The sequence below is a fragment of the Amblyomma maculatum genome, chromosome 7 (genome assembly GCF_055883805.1).
Source record: "Amblyomma maculatum isolate TAMU_Amacu chromosome 7, ASM5588380v1, whole genome shotgun sequence".
Taxonomy (NCBI): domain Eukaryota; kingdom Metazoa; phylum Arthropoda; class Arachnida; order Ixodida; family Ixodidae; genus Amblyomma; species Amblyomma maculatum.
Genome location: NC_139350.1, coordinates 81088317 through 81115248, shown reverse-complemented (window position 1 = coordinate 81115248; position 26932 = coordinate 81088317). Strand labels below are relative to the sequence as shown.

At 42.2% G+C, this 26932-nt stretch overlaps 1 protein-coding gene and 1 pseudogene across 1 annotated transcript; both read right to left on the bottom strand.

Annotated features, from left to right (window-relative positions):
* Positions 1–1359: 1359 nt before the first annotated feature.
* On the bottom strand, positions 1360–11579 carry LOC146183740 (uncharacterized). Its single transcript, XM_084608415.1, has 3 exons — positions 11337–11579; positions 11084–11263; positions 1360–1787 (listed from the first exon to the last, which is right to left on the bottom strand). Exons 1-3 carry the CDS (start codon positions 11577–11579, stop codon positions 1539–1541), a joined length of 672 nt encoding a protein of 223 aa, XP_084464541.1. The 3' UTR covers positions 1360–1538.
* Positions 11580–15296: 3717 nt separating this feature from the next.
* LOC146183739 (uncharacterized) lies at positions 15297–17455 on the bottom strand (annotated as a pseudogene).
* Between the last annotated feature and the right edge of the window lie 9477 nt (positions 17456–26932).

Genomic DNA, 26932 nt, shown 5'->3' with positions numbered 1-26932 from the left:
TGTACCGTGTGCAGCAGCGACGCTCAGGCTTTCGCATTTCTCCACTGCAGATTCTGCTGAAACTGTTCAGTAGAGATTTTGTGAAGGTTCAGTAGAGATTTTCTGAAGATTATTTCAGAACTCTTTTCTCATCTTTTTGTGACTGTAACTTCTGAAAGAATTATTATTTTTTTTCCAGCAACATATGAGGCACCTCTGTGCAGTCAAATGTAATGTAATGATGACTTGTTTGTTAAATTCATTGAACTGTATTAGTGTCTTTATGTCCAGAGTATTGCTAACAAAATAAAATGCCGTTACCAGAGGGATTGTATTAATGAGAGTTACATGATGAGGCAAAAAGATAAATTGAAACTGTTATCAGTTCATGACTACAGCTTGCAACTTGCTGGTTAATGCTTCAGTCATGGACAAATGTGAAACCACTGAATGCCTCACATAAATAAAATTCCATGCTGTAGAGAAAGGCGTCCAAAATGAGAAATTCAGAGATGACTAAACAACCATGGAAGCTAGGATGTGACACTTGTTCGCTATGCTTCTGCACGGTTTGCACTGACTGTGGTCTAATATGGTTACAAGTTGCGGTGTCAGTACATACAGTGCAATAATCCCCTTAACAATGCAATGGCTCTAATTGGGTATTGCCAATTATGAACAGGTGGTGCTATGCATCTGTACTGCCATATGTTTCAGGTAGTGCAGAAATGCCTCAAATCATGTAGTAGCATTGTTTAGTTTACCGATCCCACCATGCTTCTCGTTCTGATACTTCATTTTCTCTTGAGGCTGTGTTAGCACAGTTAGCATGCTGTGGTTGATATTTCAAGGCTACTGGCCTTTCTTCGTTGACCATGAATAGGAAAAAAAAAGGAATTTGGCTTGTTATTGTGTTTTTTTTTCTTTTTTGCTGAAGCAAACTGTACACCATAAATTGTTGCAGCCACTATTTGCACTGGTTCTGTAACTTTCATACTTCTTCATGTGCATTTGTTTTCTCCTATTGCCCTCATTTGTGAACCCACTCCTGTAATGACCCCTTTGGGGTTGGCAGTATTCCAAATAAATAAAATAAATAAATAACAGGAACCACTCAGCGGTTAAGGTGCTTAAGTGATGATTTTGAAGTCATGCCTTCAATCGCATCCACGGCAGCTGCGTTCAATTAAGGCCATGCACAAGGCATCCATTTATCATGTCAGTGCACATTAAAGGATCACAGGTGATGTACCCAGTCTTCAAGCAGCGGGCACAGCTCATGCATCAAACCGAACAGGGCCCATATTCCGAGTTTGCGTTGTTATCGAAGTGTTACTATCTCACGTGACCTCGAGTCATCTGATTGGTGGAAATGCCAGAACCGGGTGTTGCCACCACGAAACTGGAAGATAATGTTCTGGTGTTTCCACCAATCAGATGACTCGAGGTCACATGAGATAGCGACACTTTGATAACGACGTAAACTTGGAATGCGGGCCCAGGTCTCACTTTCACGGCAATACCCACTGCTATGAGTCCTGCAGATTACAGTGCAGGTCCTACAGCCTGCAGTACTCATAGCACTCCCCGTACTCGTCGCCCTTCGAACCGCAGAGACTGCACCGAAAAATGATGTGCCTGGCTGGTGCTCTAGAGAAAGGTCCAAGGATGCCTGCTCCATACACTTTAGCCAAGGCCCTGACAACGATCTCGGCCACCTCCCGAATACCCTCACCAGCCGACAGATGGCAACCGTCGTCAGCAAAAAGGTGTCTCTTGGGTGCTTTTGATGAATCCAGGAAGCGATGCTGAAAAAAAAAAACACTTTCTTCAGAACCAAGGCAGATTGATACAAATTAGAAAGCATGCATGGTATATATATATATATATATATATATATATATTATATACACCTTTCCAACTAGTGGCCACTGGTCATCACCATATTGTTCACTTCTCGTGTCTAGGCTGCTGAAAAACCAGTTCCACTGCAGCGTCCACTGTGCTAGTGCCAAGTGCAAAAAGCAGTCAAGTGAACAATATGACGATGCCTAGTGACTATTTATTGGAAAGGTATAATAAAAGTCTCAAGTATGTGGCTTGCAGAGGGAAGGAATGTGTTGAGCTGGGTCCTCAAATTTCAGCCTTTGTTCCAGAATTATGTGTTGGCTTCACAAGTCAGCTCATGATTCAGCTTCACCACCAGCTTTGTTTCTAAACTGAGATCAACCAAAAACATATTGCCAGGAATGACAGTCACTTCATGGAAACAAAAAGGTAGGACCCCGTTAATGTAAGCGCAGTCAGGATGAACATTAGCTGTATTCAAAAGTGCATATAGAGAAAGATGGAGAACCCCTTCTATTTTGCATCAGTCTAAATTTCCTCTCTTCACAATAAGTGACAATGGTATAATTCGTACCATTTCAAAAACTCTGTCTAAGCCATCTTTTCATTGAAGAGAAGCTGAGTCATCAACGAATGTTCTGTTGAATGTTTTTATTTAAAAAGCCGCCCATAAGAATCCCACTTCAGCATTTCTCCAATGTCTGTTTGTCTGGCCTTCTCACGAGCATGCTTGTGGAAAGTGGAATTTGGCAGGTGACATGGCTGGCCACTGACCGTTTCAAGGGCTATATGGCGTCATGAGACGAAATGACATGGCCAAGTTGGCAGCAGCAGCCAATTTGTGTAGCTCCTTTGAGATGCGAATGGGACCACTGAATCCTGAGTCAGGCACATACTATACCTAGGCCATGCGGATATGTTTGTATGGCTTAGTATACATGTAGCAGCAACGTAACTATAAAGAGTGGTCTTTCAGAAAAGTAAGACAGTATGCTAATATTTGCGCCCTGAAAATAAAGTGAAAATGTGAAGTGTTAGAGCACCTAATTCACATTTAGCCTAACAACACTAAACTGATCTTTAATTGCATCTATCTCTTTCCAGGCGATCTCACTCACAGCTACCTGTTGCTCTGCATCAGCAGGTAGCTATACTTTGGTGTGAGAACTGAAGGGCAGTAAAATCCTGCCTTGTCCCTATCCAGATCACTGTGAGTCACTGATTAACTTTTATCTTGTATGAGGAGAACCCGCTGAGGTGACGATAAAGGACATGGAAAATGCAGTTCCCAGTAGCCGAGGGCAAACTAAATCTGTGAATTAGCCCATCACTTGCCTTGTGGGGCACTGCATTAACAATCGCATTATGTTTTTTCAGTGCTGTGAAGAAAATGGGATTCGCAACTAAAGCAAGTTCTCAAGGCACTAAGGGCACAAATTGCATTACACACAAAGTATGCCTCTGTGAGCAGACTGTAAGGGCTTTTTTTTTTTGTCATGTGGGGTAGCATGCAGTGCCTGCAGCCCTTTCCAAGTCCTTGTTTCCGTATTTAATGAGGAAGCAAGGATTTCCATCTGCCACATATTTCTTTCCCTTCAAGGTATGGCCTTCCTGATTGCCAGCAGCATGCTGAAAACTTTGTTCTTATTCCTCCTTCATTTCAAAAACCTCATTCTTACCCTTAGGTATAGACTGAAAAACTACCACTGCAATTGCCACAATATGCAATGTGAGAAAGGCTACAAGTTTGAAAATATTCGTCCTTACATCTACAAATTATTGCAAGCAGAGATTAGGAATTCCAGGCAAACATTAGGGCTTCCAGGATGAAGACGAAATTAAGCTGGCCCTTGCCTTTCCTTGTTGTGGGATGACTTGAAATTATTTTTTGTCTGCTTCTAAGTCATTCTTTGTGATACCCTTCGGAAAGCTGCATTAGGATGCATCGCCACGCCAAACGCTACTTAAGGATTGCATGCTCTAATTTGCGTTGCACATTTAAAATATATATTTTAATGTTTTTTTAAAGTCAGTAAAATACAGTAAAAATATTGCCTTTATACTCTGAAAGCTTAGTGTTGGAAGGTCACTGTTGAAGACATGAACAAAGCTAAAGTTGAAAATGAAAATTAGATTTCAGCCGCAAATGGAACAGTCGTATTTCTTTAGTGAATTGCAGAGCAAACCAAAGTTTTTTATCCGCCAAAGGAGCACAGTATGCAATACCATTTCATGTCCTGCCATCCTGAGAAATTTGGTGCACTATTTGTAATTACGACTGACTTGCATTTCAACATATACGGCAACCTACAAACAGAGTGCATTTTTCAATATTTTCCTAATGCTTTCAACCGTGTTGCACACTCCCGTTTGTTTTTAAATTAGGTGCTCTTTGTCTAGATTCGTTAACACTGACATTGCTTCACACCTTTCTTACTTTCGACAGCAGTTTCACCTTTTTACTCTGTGATGTAGCATCTGGTATGCCTCAAGGCAGTGTTCTTGGTCCTTTATTGTTTTCAATATATGTAAATGATTTATCTACTGGATTTATCTTCCCTTCAATTTTTCGCAGATGACCGCATTCATAGTTGATCACCTTGCTCTCCGAAATGACCTGAACCTAATCTCAGACTGGTGCAATAAATGAAAAACGAATATTAACTCTACTAAATGGAAGATTTTAAGCCACAAGTGTATTAATCATAACTTTTCGTACCTCACAGAGAGCATCATTCATCTGATGCACAATATTTCATGGCCCACGCACATTCATGCCATTTGTGCGAAAGCTTCCACATCACTCGAGTACCTGCAGCGAAACTTGCATACATCTTTTAACAGCATAAGAAAACAGGCATGCCTAGCATTCGTACAGCCACAACTAGAATTTGCATCACCCGCATAGGTCCATATCAAACTACTTAATTAACACACTAGAATCCATCCAAAATAGAGCTGCTTGTCTCACGACACACAAGTACTGCATGACACTACAGTTGCTACTGCAGGTTAACACAGATCAAGCATGATACCTGCCTTCAGCCATTAGACATTCATTGCTCCATCGCTCTTTTATGGTTACTTCATAAATATTCTTACAGCACCAGGCCACCTCCATTACCTCTGGAAGCTGTTTCATGCATTTCACATTGCCTACATAACCAGTGCAGCATAAAACACACTCACGGAAGAACTCAAGCTTTTCATTCATCCGCACTTCCATGTGCTGTAGTTTGGAATGATCGTCCTGCCATTATTGCGTGTATGTGCAACCATTAATCATTCCATGACTAGCTAGGCAAACATTTTCTCCTGCGATATCTTAGGATTGGTTTGGTCTGAGGGGTTTAACGTCCCAAAGCAACTCAGGCTATGAGAGAAGCCGTAGTGGAGAACTCCGGAATTTTGACCTCCTGGGGTTTCTTAACGTGCACTGACATCACACAGCAGACGGGCGCTTTGCTCTTCGCCTCCACCGAAAGGCAACTGGCGAGGCTGGGATTCGATCCCGCATTCTTGGGAACACTAGTCGAGCGCTGTAACCACTGCACCACCCCGACGGGGTAGCGATATCTTAACAATTCTTTATCTTTGTTCTGCAGTTTGTGATTTTTTTTTTTTCATTGTTATGGAATTTTATTTTGGTTTCTTGTGCGCTTTAATTTTTCAATAACTGACATTAGTAATATTTCCACTGCCTTTTTTTTCTAGACATGTACTTGCCATATTTTGCATTCATGCCGCTACTAAGCACCTTTAATCTATGTAAAATTTGCACCCTTAAGTTTTGTAATGTACAATACTTTCTGTTCATTTGTGCCTTGTAGTTCATGTATTAACTGCTTTTTTTTTTGTACATATATCATTTTTTGTCCTCCTCACTCACTGTCTTTCTGGGCCCTGTAAGAAATCATAAATAAATATCACTAATGAAAATATGCCTCAACTGAAAGCGTTACTTGAAAAGCAGTAGTAATTTTTCCAAAATCTTGCCAAAGAACCTTAAGAAATCGTGACAGTAAGCATCAATTCCCATATCTGTCAAATCTGGAAAGTGTTTTGCTGATAGGTATTACAATGAAAAGCTGCCTGTTTGAGGTTGTGGAAAAAATTACTGAGTCACAACATTGAAGATGCCTTGATGAACCAGTGTGAGGACTTTGAAGCATTTTCTTCTTTTGCCAACAAACACTGACATTCGAGATTACACCTGGTGTGCCATTTTCATTAGGAGTGCAAAGATCTCAAGGTGACAGGAGAACTACTAAACTTTATCCCAATAAAAGGCATGACTACAGCAGAAGACATTAATATTCTTGAAGGGGTTGTTCAATACACCAGTTAGCACTAGGAAGGGATGGTGTGTGTTGCAAATGACAGAGAGCCTTTAATGGTTGAAACCAGGAGCAGTCTTGTGGGACAATTGAGAACGAAGGTTTCAGTGTCAACAGATAGTGTTTTGCAGTGCATTGCACATTCCACCAAGAAGTACTATGCAGCAAGTCACTGAGCATAAAATCTGTCATGGACGTTGTATTTGGTGCAGTGCACTTCATTGGGAGTTCACAATCACAATCTCTTTCTATCTGTGCAATAAGAGGTAGAATATACTAATACTGGGAAATCATCCAGCAGTAGCAGAGATGCGACTTGTGGATGGCTAGCGGAAAAGTGCTGAAGAGATTTTTTGTACCTCAGAAAGGAAACTAACCCCTTCTTGAGGAGAAAAGTAGGTAGACTGCTGATGTGTAAGATAAGAAGTGGCTTTGTTCCCCTTGTATTTCTCACATAGTTATGTGATCCCCTGAACATCTTGAATGCAGAACTTCAGGGAAAAAAAATAGGCAAGGATGTTTGTGCCTTTCAGGTGAGATTACAACTCTGGCAGCACCAAATAAAAGCAAGTCCACAGGACCACTTTACAACTATTGCTTAGAATCTTGTGATGTTTTTGCAGATTTGCTCAACGATAGGGAGGAAAATTTTGAAATTTTGTTCCAAGACATGCATGCCTCTCCAAAGAATTCAAAAAGGTTTCTGTTAACTATTTCTTGTGCAGATCAACAATGTCAAGCCCAAGTTGCAAATGGCACCGAATTTCAGCAACCACAGCATACAGGAGTTTGAGGATACAAGTGTTGCTGAGTTTTACTTTTTTTTTGAACAAGACACTTGATCGAGCTCTGGATCACCAAGCGACAAAAATCATTGCATTTTCAAAAGCTCACAATCGTGCGAGCAATTATCACTACCATCTGTACTGAAACAGTCATTCCACGTGAAATGCTCCAGACACCATTGATGACCACCACTGACTGTTTAAAAAAACAAGAATGGGCATGTTGGTAATTGTGTGAACAGCTTTTCATTGCTATCACCTGATATCACTGGCATGTATGTCATGAAACTTCTCGAACACGTCATTGCATCTAACATGGCACAATTTTGAGGAGGCTTCTGAAGGCTCTTTCTTTCCAATACAGCACGGATTTAGAAAACTATACTATCATGAGCCACGCAACTGTGGGCCTTACTAATGAGCTGCTACACAGAAGACAAGACTCCTCAAAATAACTATGTATTCCTCGACTATACTAAAGCCTTCATTCCATTTCCACATTGTTGTCTGATAGCTGACCTATCATCTTTGGGCCATGATTCCTTAGCAATTGCTTGAATAAGAAACTTTTTCTCAATTTGTAAGCAGCTCACTTTTGTCAATAATTGATCCTATTTAAACAGTACAACACCTAACATACTACAAGGTAGTATAATAGGCCCGTTATTATTTCTGGTCTGCAAAATAAGGACTGGAAGCAGGCTCGAGCATTTTGGAGTAGCCCAGGGGGCAGTAATGATGCTATTATGGAGCAGCTTTGGAGCAATAAAAAGAGAATTTTTGAACAATTATGTATTGGAACATGTTTTATAGGGCCAAACATTTTTATTAACTGCATTTTTTTATCCCTGAAATATATAGGAATTTCATCTGGTCAATTTTAATTCAACATTCAGTGCTTCGCTGGCTATGCATGCCTCCCTGTCGAGTCAGGACAAACAGCCCAAACCATGTACAGAAGATTAAAATAATACAGCTGACCTAAACAACAATTTGGAACAGACTAACAGCAAGCAGAACGCTTGCTTCACTACAATACTGAATATCAAGTTTGACTAAAAGTTTTCGACTATTTTGGTTTCATTGATTCAAATGTGGAGTGTAGCATGTTGATGCATTGAAGCACTCCCACTAGCTTGGAGTTCACATCAATGAGCAGTATATTTCTGCTCCCTATCTTGTGCATATCCTGTTTCATCCTATGCTTGTGCCTATAAAATTCCTGGGAATTCGTCAGTAGTGCATTCAGGGTGGATAGATAAAACTAAAGAGCAGCCTTTTCCTCTTTTAGCTTGTTTACTTCACTGCTTTTTGGCAATACATCCTCATGCTTTCACTTGAGAGACGCTGGGGCTTCCTTAATTTCAACACACTGGAATTAGGCCCTGTATGGCTTTGCAACACTTGTGAGAACATTTGTAGCAATTGGCACCTTCAAGGTGCCAACCCCATAATGCTTCAACTACGTTTTTGTAGGCTTGAGATGGTTGTTAATAGAGAGGCTCAGTGGTGAAATACCTTCTTGCTTTAGCAGCAGAAGCATCAGAACAACTCATGTAGATCTTTGTAGCTGGACAAGTTGGCCAACATCTCGTGGTAGTTTGTAGTGTTTGCTTTTCTTGCTTCTCTTACTACCAATGACTCAAAAGGCTAGGAGGTGGTGCTAGTTCATACACAAAGAACATTTTTTGAAATTCCCTCCAATCACTTGTGCAGCATCAAGACCGCTCCATCGAAATGCACTAGGCGTGTTAGTATACAGATATTGGAAAGTTGGTGCAACAAGCTCTGGTAGGAATTGTAGTGAATAGAAAGAAGTGGGGAACTAAAGAAAAAACTAGTTTATCGTTTCAAATTTCCTCGCGAAAAAAATATTTATCATGCTTCGTGTATCTCTTAGTTTATGAAAATTTTATTTGTATTACCATTGCAAGAACACTTATAACTGTAGTACCAGTGTGCTGCCATTGCTTGAACTATGACAGTCCTTATAGCATGGACATGCAACTCTTGACATGCAACCAACCTGCTGCACTTCTGACATTTGCTTAATTGAATTGGATCGAATCATATTTTTTTGTAGGCAGCATTAATGGCCCATCGTTTGACAAAAGTCCATTGTCGTGTACGATGTGTTTTGCACCGAATACTGAAAGAACAAACAGTAGTCTTTTTACGTGTTTATGTGTGAGCTCTGCGTCCTAACAAGTGGTGATGGACGAAAGACATCCCCAAGACGAGGGATGAAGAGCAGTAATGGGGACCGGAAGACTAGTGCCTGAAAGGCGGTAAGAAGCGAATGAAACACTGGCTGGAAGAGAGGCATGCCACTCTATGGAGGGGTGTACTCCAAACTGGCCGCAGTCTGTGCTTCGAAGCTATGACTTACGGCTGTAACGGCCATTGGGGCCTGGGGTCAAAGAAGCAACCACGACTGTGGCGTTCAGAAATTTAGAAAAAAAAAACAACGAAGAAGGATCTTCCAACAATCAGGTGAAAAAAACTTCAAGGGAGAGGGAAAATTCGAGGAGAGCAGATCGACGCAAGAGACAGGAAGATTGAACTCTGGTGTCGAACAGAGAAGCCACACTCTGAGTGCAATTTATTGTTCACAATTGTGGAAATCAATTCCTTGTAATCTGGAATTGTCAACTGCTGTTGGGCTTTGTTGGAGAATGCCTGAAAGACGGAATAAGGAACCTGCCTGACTCCCATGTTCTGCTAAATTTAATGGCAAAACACCAAGGCAGCCAGTTTGGAGAAGTTATGGTGCAATATTGTATTTTTGAATAAGATTGAGCAGGGAAAGCAGTTTGGAGCAGAATGGAGCAACAAATCCATTCCTGCATAAATGTCCTGCCGTTAAATATTGCCTCAGCCATCGGACTATTTGCCGAGTATTACATTATTTATAGAAAAATCCTGTCTATTGACAACAATGCTTTTCAGGAAGATCAGTACTAGCTGGTGTTCATTATGAAAAATCCCCTTTCGCTATAAAAGCCTGATAATGTCATTTAGTCACAAAGAATTCGATTCTCTTTACTTATTAACTGCATAAGTCCAGGCACTGTTGTGTCATCATACAAGTGCCTAGCGTTCATTTTGTTTTCTTTCACGAAAAGCCAATACAGAAAAAGCTTTTGCTAAAGACAACCGTCCATCTATATAAAATATCACCTCAGAGGCACGCTCACTTGCACCCAGCAGCTTGCCTATCAAATGTTTGTTCTGCCTTAACTTGAATATGCATCTTTCATTGTCCTTCATCAACACTACTTACTTGACTCCATAGAGCACATAAAAAGTGCTGCAGCTTGTTTCATTGTTCAACATGACAGCTGAAATTTTACTAAGATTAAGAGACTGCCGTTCCTCTTGTCCTTAGAATCTCACAGAACAGCACTTATTTGCCTCTTCCATAAAATTGCTTACAGCGGGCACCGTTTTACCCCACCTCGAGCACAATTGAGCTGCACATTCCACATGATTACCCCAGTTTCAAGTGTTCCTTGGAAAGAACCACTGCTTTTTATTAATCAGCACTGTTAGTCATGTGCTATCGTGTATTGTCATGTTTTTCAAGACATTGTTGTTCATGTCTCTGACCCCGTTACTTTCGAAGCAAAAATATGCTGCATTTTGTTGTGAAGTGTTTTCCATCATGAGCTCTATTTTCGAATTGGTCATTTACTATGGTAAAATGATGTTGAAATAATGCTGTTCTATTGTCACCCCAGTTTCTAATGCAGCCTCCTCACACTTGCTGGAGCATGTTAGGCATGTGAACAAAAAAAAATTAAGTAAATTGACACAGCCAAGCTGAGGTTATCGAAATGGGGAGAGAGGGCGAATATTATGCTAGTAGACTATTTTTTACCAAAAGAGCTCGCCAGTTCATGGCCAAATGCAGGCGCTAAATTTCTCCTAGACCGTTTATATAGATTATAGATATAGATATATAGAACGCGTTTATAGATTATACGTACAATGAATAAATGTTGCTGCAAGTCAGCCCTTAGATCATAGTATGGTCTCAATTCTGCTTGCTTCTTCTGTGCTCTGTTCGCTGGTAATGCGTAGATCAAGACACACACAAGACCAAACGTTGCACGAAACAGCATGCATACTCACTTCCGGGTTCAGTATCACAACATGGTTCATCAGCTGAAAAGTCCTCTTGATCTTTTTGTTAAGTAATCGACGGCCGTTGAGCCAGCGGCGGCTTGCTTCATTGTCTGCTCCGAAGCAGCGTGGCAAAATGTTCGTGACAAAAACAATGCCCACGCCACCCAGAAGCTGCAGGACGAGGGCCTAGGATGTGAAATGATAAATGAGACTTTATTACTGCAATTAAAAAGCGTCGACGATTTGTAAGATCACATACCTTAATGTTCTTGCAAATATCTTGCGGTCTGAAATCCGGGTTGCATAGGTCGTTGCCGCCGACGTATACAATCGCAAAGTCTGCGCGCCGCAGATCAAGGCGCCGCACGGCGTCTGCAAGACGCAAGGCGTCGTAGCCTCCGAAGCTGAATGTGCAGGTCTCTACAGATGGAATTAACCGCAGACGAGCCCTGCACAAACGCTTCAGCTGCCTATCGCCAACCAGTAAACCTCGCAATGCCATGGCGGATGATGGACGCTGTGGGCTGCAACAAACTAAAGTTCGCGCGCAGAGAAGGTACACGTGCACAACGCATACAACAAACCTTGGTTGGGTACAGTAGCCACCATAGTACAGTGGCTGGGGACATCCAGAAAGCTAGGGACCAAACAGCACTAGGTTCGATTCAACTAGGGAAGGCATAGGGACGGCTTGGAGTTGGGTTCGGCTAACGATTTACTCGCGTGCAATCGTTAGCCGAACCCAACTCCAAGCCGTCCCTATGCCTTCCCTAGTTGAATCGAACCTAGTGCTGTTTGGTCCCTAGCTTTCTGGATGTCCCCAGCCACTGTACCCAACCAAGGTTTGTTGTATGCGTTGTGCACGTGTACCTTCTCTGCGCGCGAACTTTAGTTTGTTTCAGCCCACAGCGTCCATCATCCGCCATGGCATTGCGAGGTTTACTGGTTGGCGTTAGGCAGCTGAAGCGTTTGTGCAGGGCTCGTCTGCGGTTAATTCCATCTGTAGAGACCTGCACATTCAGCTTCGGAGGCTACGACGCCTTGCGTCTTGCAGACGCCGTGCGGCGCCTTGATCTGCGGCGCGCAGACTTTGCGATTGTATACGTCGGCGGCAACGACCTATGCAACCCGGATTTCAGACCGCAAGATATTTGCAAGAACATTAAGGTACGTGATCTTACAAATCGTCGACGCTTTTTAATTGCAGTAATAAAGTCTCATTTATCATTTCACATCCTAGGCCCTCGTCCTGCAGCTTCTGGGTGGCGTGGGCATTGTTTTTGTCACGAACATTTTGCCACGCTGCTTCGGAGCAGACAATGAAGCAAGCCGCCGCTGGCTCAACGGCCGTCGATTACTTAACAAAAAGATCAAGAGGACTTTTCAGCTGATGAACCATGTTGTGATACTGAACCCGGAGGTGAGTATGCATGCTGTTTCGTGCAACGTTTGGTCTCGTGTGTGTCTTGATCTACGCATTACCAGCGAACAGAGTACAGAAGAAGCAAGCAGAATTGAGACCATACTATGATCTAAGGGCTGACTTGCAGCAACATTTATTCATTGTACGTATAATCTATAAACGCGTTCTATATATCTATATCTATAATCTATATAAACGGTCTAGGAGAAATTTAGCGCCTGCATTTGGCCATGAACTGGCGAGCTCTTTTGGTAAAAAATAGTCTACTAGCGTAATATTCGCCCTCTCTCCCCATTTCGATAACCTCAGCTTGGCTGTGTCAATTTACTTAATTTTTTTTTTGTTCACATGCCTAACATGCTCCAGCAAGTGTGAGGAGGCTGCATTAGAAACTGGGGTGACAATAGAACAGCATTATTTCAACATCATTTTACCATAGTAAATGACCAATTCGAAAATAGAGCTCATGATGGAAAACACTTCACAACAAAATGCAGCATATTTTTGCTTCGAAAGTAACGGGGTCAGAGACATGAACAACAATGTCTTGAAAAACATGACAATACACGATAGCACATGACTGACAGTGCTGATTAATAAAAAGCAGTGGTTCTTTCCAAGGAACACTTGAAACTGGGGTAATCATGTGGAATGTGCAGCTCAATTGTGCTCGAGGGGGGGGTAAAACGGTGCCCGCTGTAAGCAATTTTATGGAAGAGGCAAATAAGTGCTGTTCTGTGAGATTCTAAGGACAAGAGGAACGGCAGTCTCTTAATCTTAGTAAAATTTCAGCTGTCATGTTGAACAATGAAACAAGCTGCAGCACTTTTTATGTGCTCTATGGAGTCAAGTAAGTAGTGTTGATGAAGGACAATGAAAGATGCATATTCAAGTTAAGGCAGAACAAACATTTGATAGGCAAGCTGCTGGGTGCAAGTGAGCGTGCCTCTGAGGTGATATTTTATATAGATGGACGGTTGTCTTTAGCAAAAGCTTTTTCTGTATTGGCTTTTCGTGAAAGAAAACAAAATGAACGCTAGGCACTTGTATGATGACACAACAGTGCCTGGACTTATGCAGTTAATAAGTAAAGAGAATCGAATTCTTTGTGACTAAATGACATTATCAGGCTTTTATAGCGTAAGGGGATTTTTCATAATGAACACCAGCTAGTACTGATCTTCCTGAAAAGCATTGTTGTCAATAGACAGGATTTTTCTATAAATAATGTAATACTCGGCAAATAGTCCGATGGCTGAGGCAATATTTAACGGCAGGACATTTATGCAGGAATGGATTTGTTGCTCCATTCTGCTCCAAACTGCTTTCCCTGCTCAATCTTATTCAAAAATACAATATTGCACCATAACTTCTCCAAACTGGCTGCCTTGGTGTTTTGCCATTAAATTTAGCAGAACATGGGAGTCAGGCAGGTTCCTTATTCCGTCTTTCAGGCATTCTCCAACAAAGCCCAACAGCAGTTGACAATTCCAGATTACAAGGAATTGATTTCCACAATTGTGAACAATAAATTGCACTCAGAGTGTGGCTTCTCTGTTCGACAGCAGAGTTCAATCTTCCTGTCTCTTGCGTCGATCTGCTCTCCTCGAATTTTCCCTCTCCCTTGAAGTTTTTTTCACCTGATTGTTGGAAGATCCTTCTTCTTCGTTGTTTTTTTTTTCTAAATTTCTGAACGCCACAGTCGTGGTTGCTTCTTTGACCCCAGGCCCCAATGGCCGTTACAGCCGTAAGTCATAGCTTCGAAGCACAGACTGCGGCCAGTTTGGAGTACACCCCTCCATAGAGTGGCATGCCTCTCTTCCAGCCAGTGTTTCATTCGCTTCTTACCGCCTTTCAGGCACTAGTCTTCCGGTCCCCATTACTGCTCTTCATCCCTCGTCTTGGGGATGTCTTTCGTCCATCACCACTTGTTAGGACGCAGAGCTCACACATAAACACGTAAAAAGACTACTGTTTGTTCTTTCAGTATTCGGTGCAAAACACATCGTACACGACAATGGACTTTTGTCAAACGATGGGCCATTAATGCTGCCTACAAAAAAATATGATTCGATCCAATTCAATTAAGCAAATGTCAGAAGTGCTGCAGGTTGGTTGCATGTCCATGCTATAAGGACCACGGCCGCTCAATGGAGGCGCACTTGGGTGCGGCCCGTCGCGTCGCCCGAAAGAGCCGTATTGCGCCTAGTTCTCATCGCCACCGCCGCGGCGCCACTGCTCCGGGACAAGTCCAGGAGGAGAGCTGCGCGCAGCGGCCGTGCCTGTGCTTTCGTTTAGGCGTCCGCGCGAGCGGCGCTGGATCATTTTAGGATTTATGAGCTGCGTTTCACACATTATGGTGATTGCACGTGCAAATTTGTTATTGATAAGGTGATAGCGGCATGTCACTATGAAAGCGCTTTTCTAAGTTAGACGTGGACCCGTTTACAACGAGAATCGAAGAAGCAGAGCGCCTCGCCGAGTGGGCACCCACTTAGTTACGGGCGTTTAAACCACTGTAATAACATATAACATATTACAATCTTGAACTCCTGACAAAGTTTGGGGCCATTTATTCAGCGTGCACTTTGTGGAAACTCACAATTCAGGACGTAGCGTTCAGCATTATTGTTCAGCGTGTTCCTCCATTTTCGCTGGAAATAATATTGAAGTGAGAAGCACCACCTGAATATACTAGCTGACACAAACTTACAAAAGAAACAACACGAGACAACCAGTTCAACCAGACGCCCGAAGGTTAGGCAATTTTTTTTCTTTTTATTTTGAAGCCACATGACGCACAGAGGACACCCAAGCCTATTACAAACGAAGAACTTTCCTAGAAAGAGGTTTGTGTGCAAGTATTATTTTTTCCACTGTCAGGTTTATATTTCCTGTCCAGTTGGTCAGCAGGGGTCGCATTAATTTCGTTAAAAACGTTTTGCAGAGGTCCTTGGTGTGACTGCGGTCTTCTCTCTCGCAAATCAACTCCGGACATTGCACAAAATAGGGAAGAATGGATGAAACCAACATGTTGCATAACTTGCTGCTTCTTCTGACCTCTGGGCACTTCATCACTTTGCTAACAAAGGTGCATTAAGCTTGCACAAGGCAACTACCTCCATTTTCGGATACCTTAGGTGTCCATCGTCAAGATTCTTGATAATTCCATAAATTGCTTCAGTTGGCTTTGCTAACTGCAGCAGGGTTTTGCAGGAATCACAAGGCACCTGAAAACGGGTACAAACCGTTATCAAAGGATTGGGACTAATAAAAAAATAATGACACTCTAAAGTAAGCACTCGAATACATTTAAACTTTTGTTAAATATAAATAATAAAGACCCCCCCCCCTAAGGCAAGCACTGAAAACAACAACCAAATTAAAAAAAAAGGAATGTTTCATGCAATTTTGTAAAACTATTCATACCTTCTCTTCACATGCACGTGCAAGGTAACCAGCCAAGTATGCGATCGGTGCTGACTCTATGTCTGCTGCTGGTTCACACCACACATAAATGTATCCAAGCTCTCTCGAAAACTCTCGCAGCAGAGGTGATGGCAGCGGGCAAGGTACGACTTTCGTAATCTTTAATGCCAAATTTTATAGCTGCCTTCGCCTCAGAGTTAATAGGTGCATTTGCGGACTTTGATGCTTGCAAGATGCCAACCTGCACAAAGCATGGAAAAATTTGTATTATCTCCATTGATTTTCGTTTGTCGTTAATGGTACCTTCAGTATTTTCTCTGAAGTGAAAACTGCAGCCCTTGCGTCAGCTCTGTCGTTGCCGCCATTGAATTGCCTTAGGCTGCTAAAAAGCGATTCTACAGGATCGCTGTTCAGGGCCTGCGTTAGGACGTACCGGAAGCTGAAAATATTCGGTCAGATGCAATGCACTAGTAAGGCGCACAGAAGACATTATTGTAAAGATACTTACTTGACGTGATCAAGCAGGTACTCAATAACCGCAACTGTTGATCTGGTTGTCATGATTGTTGCTTCGTACGTTTCCTTGGTTAGCCTTTGCTTCGACGTGCCTCCTTGGACCTGAATGTCTTCGATATAGCGAACAAAGTCCAACTCGGTTATAACCAAGAGAGCCGCTCGTCATCTGACAGATAGAGTGGCTCCTCTTGGTGATTCCATGCCTTCACTGATGAAATGTTGTGCAAGGCATACCATTTCGATATCATTTGCATAAACGTGATTGTGGCGGAACTATCTTGAAACTCACACGCTTCAGGGTCGCACTGAGGGTTGCTCTGGAGGAACTGAAGTGTGGCTATCACAGGTGGGGAAAATATATCTACTGCCCTGCGCACCTTCATTTTTTCAAGGTTGCTTGGCTCAACATGAGCCCGCGTGAGGAACTTTAGAGGTTTAACTAGAAATTGGGATTGTATGTCAAAAATCTTCTTCAAGTAATATCCACCTCGAATGGCCTGCCCGTCATCCATCATTTCTCTTTCCAGAAAGTTCGTGCGGAGATTTTTTATCAAGTGGTTTGGGTCAAACGCCAAAAAAGGGGGTCACTTCTGAAAGGGTGAGGCACCGCATGTACAAGTGCACCTTCCTCTGAAAGGCTCTTGAAAAAGGCAACGTTAGTTTGATGGTTGTCCGCAACAATTCTTGCTATGCGAAAGCCAACCTCTTCGACTGACTGCATGACTTCCATGGCCATTGAATGAAGCTTATCATTCTTAAGGCAGCGGGTGAAAAAATAACCCACTGGTATGATGTAAGATGTCGATAAGCCTCTCAAAACAAAACACAACAGACGGTTTGCCACCTGAGGGATTGTTGTTGAGAGCTCTGCAGAGCCGATGTCTACGAGGCCAAACACTTTGTCGACTTGCCGGTCATATATGACTTTTTGAGCTATAGACATCTCATCAACAATTAATGAACAGTAGGCCTCTTGCGGCACACTCAAGTTTTCGTATTCCACACGAAGGCGTTCTTTGATGAGAAATGTCGCACCAACTTCTCCTGTTGACTGACCAACATATTTCTGCAGAGTGGTACGGTACGGCAGCTTAAAAAGACCTCTTGATCGGACGTGCTCGTAGCCTTTGCTTGAGCATGCTTTCTAAAGTATGCACTCTCTCAGAACACGCTCACTGTACACAGTTCTTTCATGCAACAGTTGGTCACTTGATTTCTGATGAAGAGAGCTGTTTTTTCACCTGCTTCGGCTTATTTCAGTGACTTCATGAAGTCCTGAACCGCCTTGTTTTCTTCATAACCTTGCAAGCGCTCTTTCAATTTGTCGTGCTCGGCTTGCAGTTTTTGCAGCGCTTTTGCTTGGCGAGCGATTTTCGATTTCAGCCTGTTCTCGGCCTTCTTTGCATCGTCCAACACGCTCGTGAGATTGAACGCAGTCTGACAAGCCTCATCAACCAGCAAAGCATTTTTGCTACAGATTTCCAACGCAGTCTGGCATGCATCCTCCACCAACACGTTACTTTTGATGCTCACTTGCGTGCTTACTTCAGGAGCAACATCGTGGTAGCAATCAGAAAGACGAGACCCACTCACATTTGGATCCTCTCTGGACCCGTCACGCTCAGCTGGAGTTCTCTGAACTGTGCCATCAGCAGACCGGTCAACTCGAGGTCTCTTTGTTCTTTGCGAACTTGCTGGTTGCATGTAACGTGGGTAGTTCGCGAATACGGAGGGGACGGCTGATGGAAGCAGGATCTTCAGTTTTGTGTTCTTCCTGTAGTAGCCGTCTGTGAAGTGCAGTGAGCATACCAGTGACTTGTCACTCGGCTCCCACTGGCTTCCTTTTCCGGCCGAGCCCTCCCGAGGTATGTTTTTCAGCCATGCTGCTCGACGTTGTAAATCGCACGGGAACTCGTGGTAACCGATCTTCGGATCTTTCCTTGAGTTCGTGGTGCATAGCGCACTCAGCAGTTGCGTGGCATAGTGACGCATGCGTTTAGGACGCTGTTGACACAGGCACCGATGCAATGCACGCAGAACTAGCAGAACCACGCGGGCATGCTGAGCAACTACAACTAAAACACGCGCCAAAACAGCGAGCGAAGTCCTTTCCGCGTCGTCTGGCCGACCGTGCCGGCGGTAGCCGGCGGCGCCTCGTCCCGGAGTGGTGGCGCCCCCGCGGAGAATGACGGCGGAAACTGTAACTTCTCCCAATACGCGCTTCCCCAGCCATTGCGGCGCGACGCGACGGGCCGTACCAAGTGCGCCTCCATTGAGCGGCCGTGTAAGGACTGTCATAGTTCAAGCAATGGCAGCACACTGGTACTACAGTTATAAGTGTTCTTGCAATGGTAATACAAATAAAATTTTCATAAACTAAGAGATACACGAAGCATGATAAATATTTTTTTCGCGAGGAAATTTGAAACGAGAAACTAGTTTTTTCTTTAGTTCCCCACTTCTTTCTATTCACTACAATTCCTACCAGAGCTTGTTGCACCAACTTTCCAATATCTGTATACTAACACGCCTAGTGCATTTCGATGGAGCGGTCTTGATGCTGCACAAGTGATTGGAGGGAATTTCAAAAAATGTTCTTTGTGTATGAACTAGCACCACCTCCTAGCCTTTTGAGTCATTGGTAGTAAGAGAAGCAAGAAAAGCAAACACTACAAACTACCACGAGATGTTGGCCAACTTGTCCAGCTACAAAGATCTACATGAGTTGTTCTGATGCTTCTGCTGCTAAAGCAAGAAGGTATTTCACCACTGAGCCTCTCTATTAACAACCATCTCAAGCCTACAAAAACGTAGTTGAAGCATTATGGGGTTGGCACCTTGAAGGTGCCAATTGCTACAAATGTTCTCACAAGTGTTGCAAAGCCATACAGGGCCTAATTCCAGTGTGTTGAAATTAAGGATGCCCCAGCGTCTCTCAAGTGAAAGCATGAGGATGTATTGCCAAAAAGCAGTGAAGTAAACAAGCTAAAAGAGGAAAAGGCTGCTCTTTAGTTTTATCTATACACCCTGAATGCACTACTGACGAATTCCCAGGAATTTTATAGGCACAAGCATAGGATGAAACAGGATATGCACAAGATAGGGAGCAGAAATATACTGCTCATTGATGTGAACTCCAAGCTAGTGGGAGTGCTTCAATGCATCAACATGCTACACTCCACATTTGAATCAATGAAACCAAAATAGTCGAAAACTTTTAGTCAAACTTGATATTCAGTATTGTAGTGAAGCAAGCGTTCTGCTTGCTGTTAGTCTGTTCCAAATTGTTGTTTAGGTCAGCTGTATTATTTTAATCTTCTGTACATGGTTTGGGCTGTTTGTCCTGACTCGACAGGGAGGCATGCATAGCCAGCGAAGCACTGAATGTTGAATTAAAATTGACCAGATGAAATTCCTATATATTTCAGGGATAAAAAATGCAGTTAATAAAAATGTTTGGCCCTATAAAACATGTTCCAATACATAATTGTTCAAAAATTCTCTTTTTATTGCTCAAAAGCTGCTCCATAATAGCATCATTACTGCCCCCTGGGCTACTCCAAAATGCTCGAGCCTGCTTCCAGTCCTTATTTTGCAGACCAGAAATAATAACGGGCCTATTATACTACCTTGTAGTATGTTAGGTGTTGTACTGTTTAAATAGGATCAATTATTGACAAAAGTGAGCTGCTTACAAATTGAGAAAAAGTTTCTTATTCAAGCAATTGCTAAGGAATCATGGCCCAAAGATGATAGGTCAGCTATCAGACAACAATGTGGAAATGGAATGAAGGCTTTAGTATAGTCGAGGAATACATAGTTATTTTGAGGAGTCTTGTCTTCTGTGTAGCAGCTCATTAGTAAGGCCCACAGTTGCGTGGCTCATGATAGTATAGTTTTCTAAATCCGTGCTGTATTGGAAAGAAAGAGCCTTCAGAAGCCTCCTCAAAATTGTGCCATGTTAGATGCAATGACGTGTTCGAGAAGTTTCATGACATACATGCCAGTGATATCAGGTGATAGCAATGAAAAGCTGTTCACACAATTACCAACATGCCCATTCTTGTTTTTTTAAACAGTCAGTGGTGGTCATCAATGGTGTCTGGAGCATTTCACGTGGAATGACTGTTTCAGTACAGATGGTAGTGATAATTGCTCGCACGATTGTGAGCTTTTGAAAATGCAATGATTTTTGTCGCTTGGTGATCCAGAGCTCGATCAAGTGTCTTGTTCAAAAAAAAAGTAAAACTCAGCAACACCTGTATCCTCAAACTCCTGTATGCTGTGGTTGCTGAAATTCGGTGCCATTTGCAACTTGGGCTTGACATTGTTGATCTGCACAAGAAATAGTTAACAGAAACCTTTTTGAATTCTTTGGAGAGGCATGCATGTCTTGGAACAAAATTTCAAAATTTTCCTCCCTATCGTTGAGCAAATCTGCAAAAACATCACAAGATTCTAAGCAATAGTTGTAAAGTGGTCCTGTGGACTTGCTTTTATTTGGTGCTGCCAGAGTTGTAATCTCACCTGAAAGGCACAAACATCCTTGCCTATTTTTTTTCCCTGAAGTTCTGCATTCAAGATGTTCAGGGGATCACATAACTATGTGAGAAATACAAGGGGAACAAAGCCACTTCTTATCTTACACATCAGCAGTCTACCTACTTTTCTCCTCAAGAAGGGGTTAGTTTCCTTTCTGAGGTACAAAAAATCTCTTCAGCACTTTTCCGCTAGCCATCCACAAGTCGCATCTCTGCTACTGCTGGATGATTTCCCAGTATTAGTATATTCTACCTCTTATTGCACAGATAGAAAGAGATTGTGATTGTGAACTCCCAATGAAGTGCACTGCACCAAATACAACGTCCATGACAGATTTTATGCTCAGTGACTTGCTGCATAGTACTTCTTGGTGGAATGTGCAATGCACTGCAAAACACTATCTGTTGACACTGAAACCTTCGTTCTCAATTGTCCCACAAGACTGCTCCTGGTTTCAACCATTAAAGGCTCTCTGTCATTTGCAACACACACCATCCCTTCCTAGTGCTAACTGGTGTATTGAACAACCCCTTCAAGAATATTAATGTCTTCTGCTGTAGTCATGCCTTTTATTGGGATAAAGTTTAGTAGTTCTCCTGTCACCTTGAGATTTTTGCACTCCTAATGAAAATGGCACACCAGGTGTAATCTCGAATGTCAGTGTTTGTTGGCAAAAGAAGAAAATGCTTCAAAGTCCTCACACTGGTTCATCAAGGCATCTTCAATGTTGTGACTCAGTAATTTTTTCCACAACCTCAAACAGGCAGCTTTTCATTGTAATACCTATCAGCAAAACACTTTCCAGATTTGACAGATATGGGAATTGATGCTTACTGTCACGATTTCTTAAGGTTCTTTGGCAAGATTTTGGAAAAATTACTACTGCTTTTCAAGTAACGCTTTCAGTTGAGGCATATTTTCATTAGTGATATTTATTTATGATTTCTTACAGGGCCCAGAAAGACAGTGAGTGAGGAGGACAAAAAATGATATATGTACAAAAAAAAAGCAGTTAATACATGAACTACAAGGCACAAATGAACAGAAAGTATTGTACATTACAAAACTTAAGGGTGCAAATTTTACATAGATTAAAGGTGCTTAGTAGCGGCATGAATGCAAAATATGGGAAGTACATGTCTAGAAAAAAAAGGCAGTGGAAATATTACTAATGTCAGTTATTGAAAAATTAAAGCGCACAAGAAACCAAAATAAAATTCCATAACAATGAAAAAAAAAATCACAAACTGCAGAACAAAGATAAAGAATTGTTAAGATATCGCTACCCCGTCGGGGTGGTGCAGTGGTTACAGCGCTCGACTAGTGTTCCCAAGAATGCGGGATCGAATCCCAGCCTCGCCAGTTGCCTTTCGGTGGAGGCGAAGAGCAAAGCGCCCGTCTGCTGTGTGATGTCAGTGCACGTTAAGAAACCCCAGGAGGTCAAAATTCCGGAGTTCTCCACTACGGCTTCTCTCATAGCCTGAGTTGCTTTGGGACGTTAAACCCCTCAGACCAAACCAATCCTAAGATATCGCAGGAGAAAATGTTTGCCTAGCTAGTCATGGAATGATTAATGGTTGCACATACACGCAATAATGGCAGGACGATCATTCCAAACTACAGCACATGGAAGTGCGGATGAATGAAAAGCTTGAGTTCTTCCGTGAGTGTGTTTTATGCTGCACTGGTTATGTAGGCAATGTGAAATGCATGAAACAGCTTCCAGAGGTAATGGAGGTGGCCTGGTGCTGTAAGAATATTTATGAAGTAACCATAAAAGAGCGATGGAGCAATGAATGTCTAATGGCTGAAGGCAGGTATCATGCTTGATCTGTGTTAACCTGCAGTAGCAACTGTAGTGTCATGCAGTACTTGTGTGTCGTGAGACAAGCAGCTCTATTTTGGATGGATTCTAGTGTGTTGATTAAGTAGTTTGATATGGACCTATGCGGGTGATGCAAATTCTAGTTGTGGCTGTACGAATGCTAGGCATGCCTGTTTTCTTATGCTGTTAAAAGATGTATGCAAGTTTCGCTGCAGGTACTCGAGTGATGTGGAAGCTTTCGCACAAATGGCATGAATGTGCATGGGCCATGAAATATTGTGCATCAGATGAATGATGCTCTCTGTGAGGTACGAAAAGTTATGATTAATACACTTGTGGCTTAAAATCTTGCATTTAGTAGAGTTAATATTCGTTTTTCATTTATTGCACCAGTCTGAGATTAGGTTCAGGTCATTTCGGAGAGCAAGGTGATCAACTATGAATGTGGTCATCTGCGAAAAATTGAAGGGAAGATAAATCCAGTAGATAAATCATTTACATATATTGAAAACAATAAAGGACCAAGAACACTGCCTTGAGGCATACCAGATGCTACATCACAGAGTAAAAAGGTGAAACTGCTGTCGAAAGTAAGAAAGGTGTGAAGCAATGTCAGTGTTAACGAATCTAGACAAAGAGCACCTAATTTAAAAACAAACGGGAGTGTGCAACACGGTTGAAAGCATTAGGAAAATATTGAAAAATGCACTCTGTTTGTAGGTTGCCGTATATGTTGAAATGCAAGTCAGTCGTAATTACAAATAGTGCACCAAATTTCTCAGGATGGCAGGACATGAAATGGTATTGCATACTGTGCTCCTTTGGTGGATAAAAAACTTTGGTTTGCTCTGCAATTCACTAAAGAAATACGACTGTTCCATTTGCGGCTGAAATCTAATTTTCATTTTCAACTTTATGCTTTGTTCATGTCTTCAACAGTGACCTTCCAACACTAAGCTTTCAGACTATAAAGGCAATATTTTTACTGTATTTTACTGACTTTAAAAAAACATTAAAATATATATTTTAAATGTGCAACGCAAATTAGAGCATGCAATCCTTAAGTAGCGTTTGGCGTGGCGATGCATCCTAATGCAGCTTTCCGAAGGGTATCACAAAGAATGACTTAGAAGCAGACAAAAAATAATTTCAAGTCATCCCACAACAAGGAAAGGCAAGGGCCAGCTTAATTTCGTCTTCATCCTGGAAGCCCTAATGTTTGCCTGGAATTCCTAATCTCTGCTTGCAATAATTTGTAGATGTAAGCACGAATATTTTCAAACTTGTAGCCTTTCTCACATTGCATATTGTGGCAATTGCAGTGGTAGTTTTTCAGTCTATACCTAAGGGTAAGAATGAGGTTTTTGAAATGAAAGAGGAATAAGAACAAAGTTTTCAGCATGCTGCTGGCAATCAGGAAGGCCACACCTTGAAGGGAAAGAAATATGTGGCAGATGGAAATCCTTGCTTCCTCATTAAATACGGAAACAAGGACTTGGAAAGGGCTGCAGGCACTGCATGCTACCCCACATGACAAAAAAAAAAAAGCCCTTACAGTCTGCTCACAGAGGCATACTTTGTGTGTAATGCAATTTGTGCCCTTAGTGCCTTGAGAACTTGCTTTAGTTGCGAATCCCATTTTCTTCACAGCACTGAAAAAACATAATGCGATTGTTAATGCAGTGCCCCACAAGGCAAGTAATGGGCTAATTCACAGATTTAGTTTGCCCTCGGCTACTGGGAACTGCATTTTCCATGTCCTTTATCGTCACCTCAGCGGGTTCTCCTCATACAAGATAAAAGTTAATCAGTGACTCACAGTGATCTGGATAGGGACAAGGCAGGATTTTACTGCCCTTCAGTTCTCACACCAAAGTATAGCTACCTGCTGATGCAGAGCAACAGGTAGCTGTGAGTGAGATCGCCTGGAAAGAGATAGATGCAATTAAAGATCAGTTTAGTGTTGTTAGGCTAAATGTGAATTAGGTGCTCTAACACTTCACATTTTCACTTTATTTTCAGGGCGCAAATATTAGCATACTGTCTTACTTTTCTGAAAGACCACTCTTTCTAGTTACGTTGCTGCTACATGTATACTAAGCCATACAAACATATCCGCATGGCCTAGGTATAGTATGTGCCTGACTCAGGATTCAGTGGTCCCATTCGCATCTCAAAGGAGCTACACAAATTGGCTGCTGCTGCCAACTTGGCCATGTCATTTCGTCTCATGACGCCATATAGCCCTTGAAACGGTCAGTGGCCAGCCATGTCACCTGCCAACTTCCACTTTCCACAAGCATGCTCGTGAGAAGGCCAGACAAACAGACATTGGAGAAATGCTGAAGTGGGATTCTTATGGGCGGCTTTTTAAATAAAAACATTCAACAGAACATTCGTTGATGACTCAGCTTCTCTTCAATGAAAAGATGGCTTAGACAGAGTTTTTGAAATGGTACGAATTATACCATTGTCACTTATTGTGAAGAGAGGAAATTTAGACTGATGCAAAATAGAAGGGGTTCTCCATCTTTCTCTATATGCACTTTTGAATACAGCTAATGTTCATCCTGACTGCGCTTACATTAACGGGGTCCTACCTTTTTGTTTCCATGAAGTGACTGTCATTCCTGGCAATATGTTTTTGGTTGATCTCAGTTTAGAAACAAATCTGGTGGTGAAGCTGAATCATGAGCTGACTTGTGAAGCCAACACATAATTCTGGAACAAAGGCTGAAATTTGAGGACCCAGCTCAACACATTCCTTCCCTCTGCAAGCCACATACTTGAGACTTTTATTATACCTTTCCAATAAATAGTCACTAGGCATCGTCATATTGTTCACTTGACTGCTTTTTGCACTTGGCACTAGCACAGTGGACGCTGCAGTGGAACTGGTTTTTCAGCAGCCTAGACACGAGAAGTGAACAATATGGTGATGACCAGTGGCCACTAGTTAGAAAGGTGTATATAATATATATATATATATATATATATATATATATATATATATATATATATATATATATATATATATATACCATGCATGCTTTCTAATTTGTATCAATCTGCCTTGGTTCTGAAGAAAGTGTTTTTTTTTTCAGCATCGCTTCCTGGATTCATTAAAAGCACCCAAGAGACACCTTTTTGCTGACGACGGTTGCCATCTGTCGGCTGGTGAGGGTATTCGGGAGGTGGCCGAGATCGTTGTCAGGGCCTTGGCTAAAGTGTATGGAGCAGGCATCCTTGGACCTTTCTCTAGAGCACCAGCCAGGCACATCATTTTTCGGTGCAGTCTCTGCGGTTCGAAGGGCGACGAGTACGGGGAGTGCTATGAGTACTGCAGGCTGTAGGACCTGCACTGTAATCTGCAGGACTCATAGCAGTGGGTATTGCCGTGAAAGTGAGACCTGGGCCCGCATTCCAAGTTTACGTCGTTATCAAAGTGTCGCTATCTCATGTGACCTCGAGTCATCTGATTGGTGGAAACACCAGAACATTATCTTCCAGTTTCGTGGTGGCAACACCCGGTTCTGGCATTTCCACCAATCAGATGACTCGAGGTCACGTGAGATAGTAACACTTCGATAACAACGCAAACTCGGAATATGGGCCCTGTTCGGTTTGATGCATGAGCTGTGCCCGCTGCTTGAAGACTGGGTACATCACCTGTGATCCTTTAATGTGCACTGACATGATAAATGGATGCCTTGTGCATGGCCTTAATTGAACGCAGCTGCCGTGGATGCGATTGAAGGCATGACTTCAAAATCATCACTTAAGCACCTTAACCGCTGAGTGGTTCCTGTTATTTATTTATTTTATTTATTTGGTATACTGCCAACCCCAAAGGGGTCATTACAGGAGTGGGTTCACAAATGAGGGCAATAGGAGAAAACAAATGCACATGAAGAAGTATGAAAGTTACAGAACCAGTGCAAATAGTGGCTGCAACAATTTATGGTGTACAGTTTGCTTCAGCAAAAAAGAAAAAAAAACACAATAACAAGCCAAATTCCTTTTTTTTCCTATTCATGGTCAACGAAGAAAGGCCAGTAGCCTTGAAATATCAACCACAGCATGCTAACTGTGCTAACACAGCCTCAAGAGAAAATGAAGT

Coding starts and splice junctions, on each gene's coding strand:
- LOC146183740 (XM_084608415.1), bottom strand. CDS start 11,579: ATGGCATTGCGAGGTTTACTGGTTGGCGATAGGCAGCTGAAGCGTTTG. Junction 11,264..11,336: donor ATATTTGCAAGAACATTAAG/GTATGTGATCTT, acceptor TTCACATCCTAG/GCCCTCGTCCTGCAGCTTCT. Junction 1,788..11,083: donor TTGTGATACTGAACCCGGAA/GTGAGTATGCAT, acceptor TTTTTTTTTCAG/CATCGCTTCCTGGATTCATC.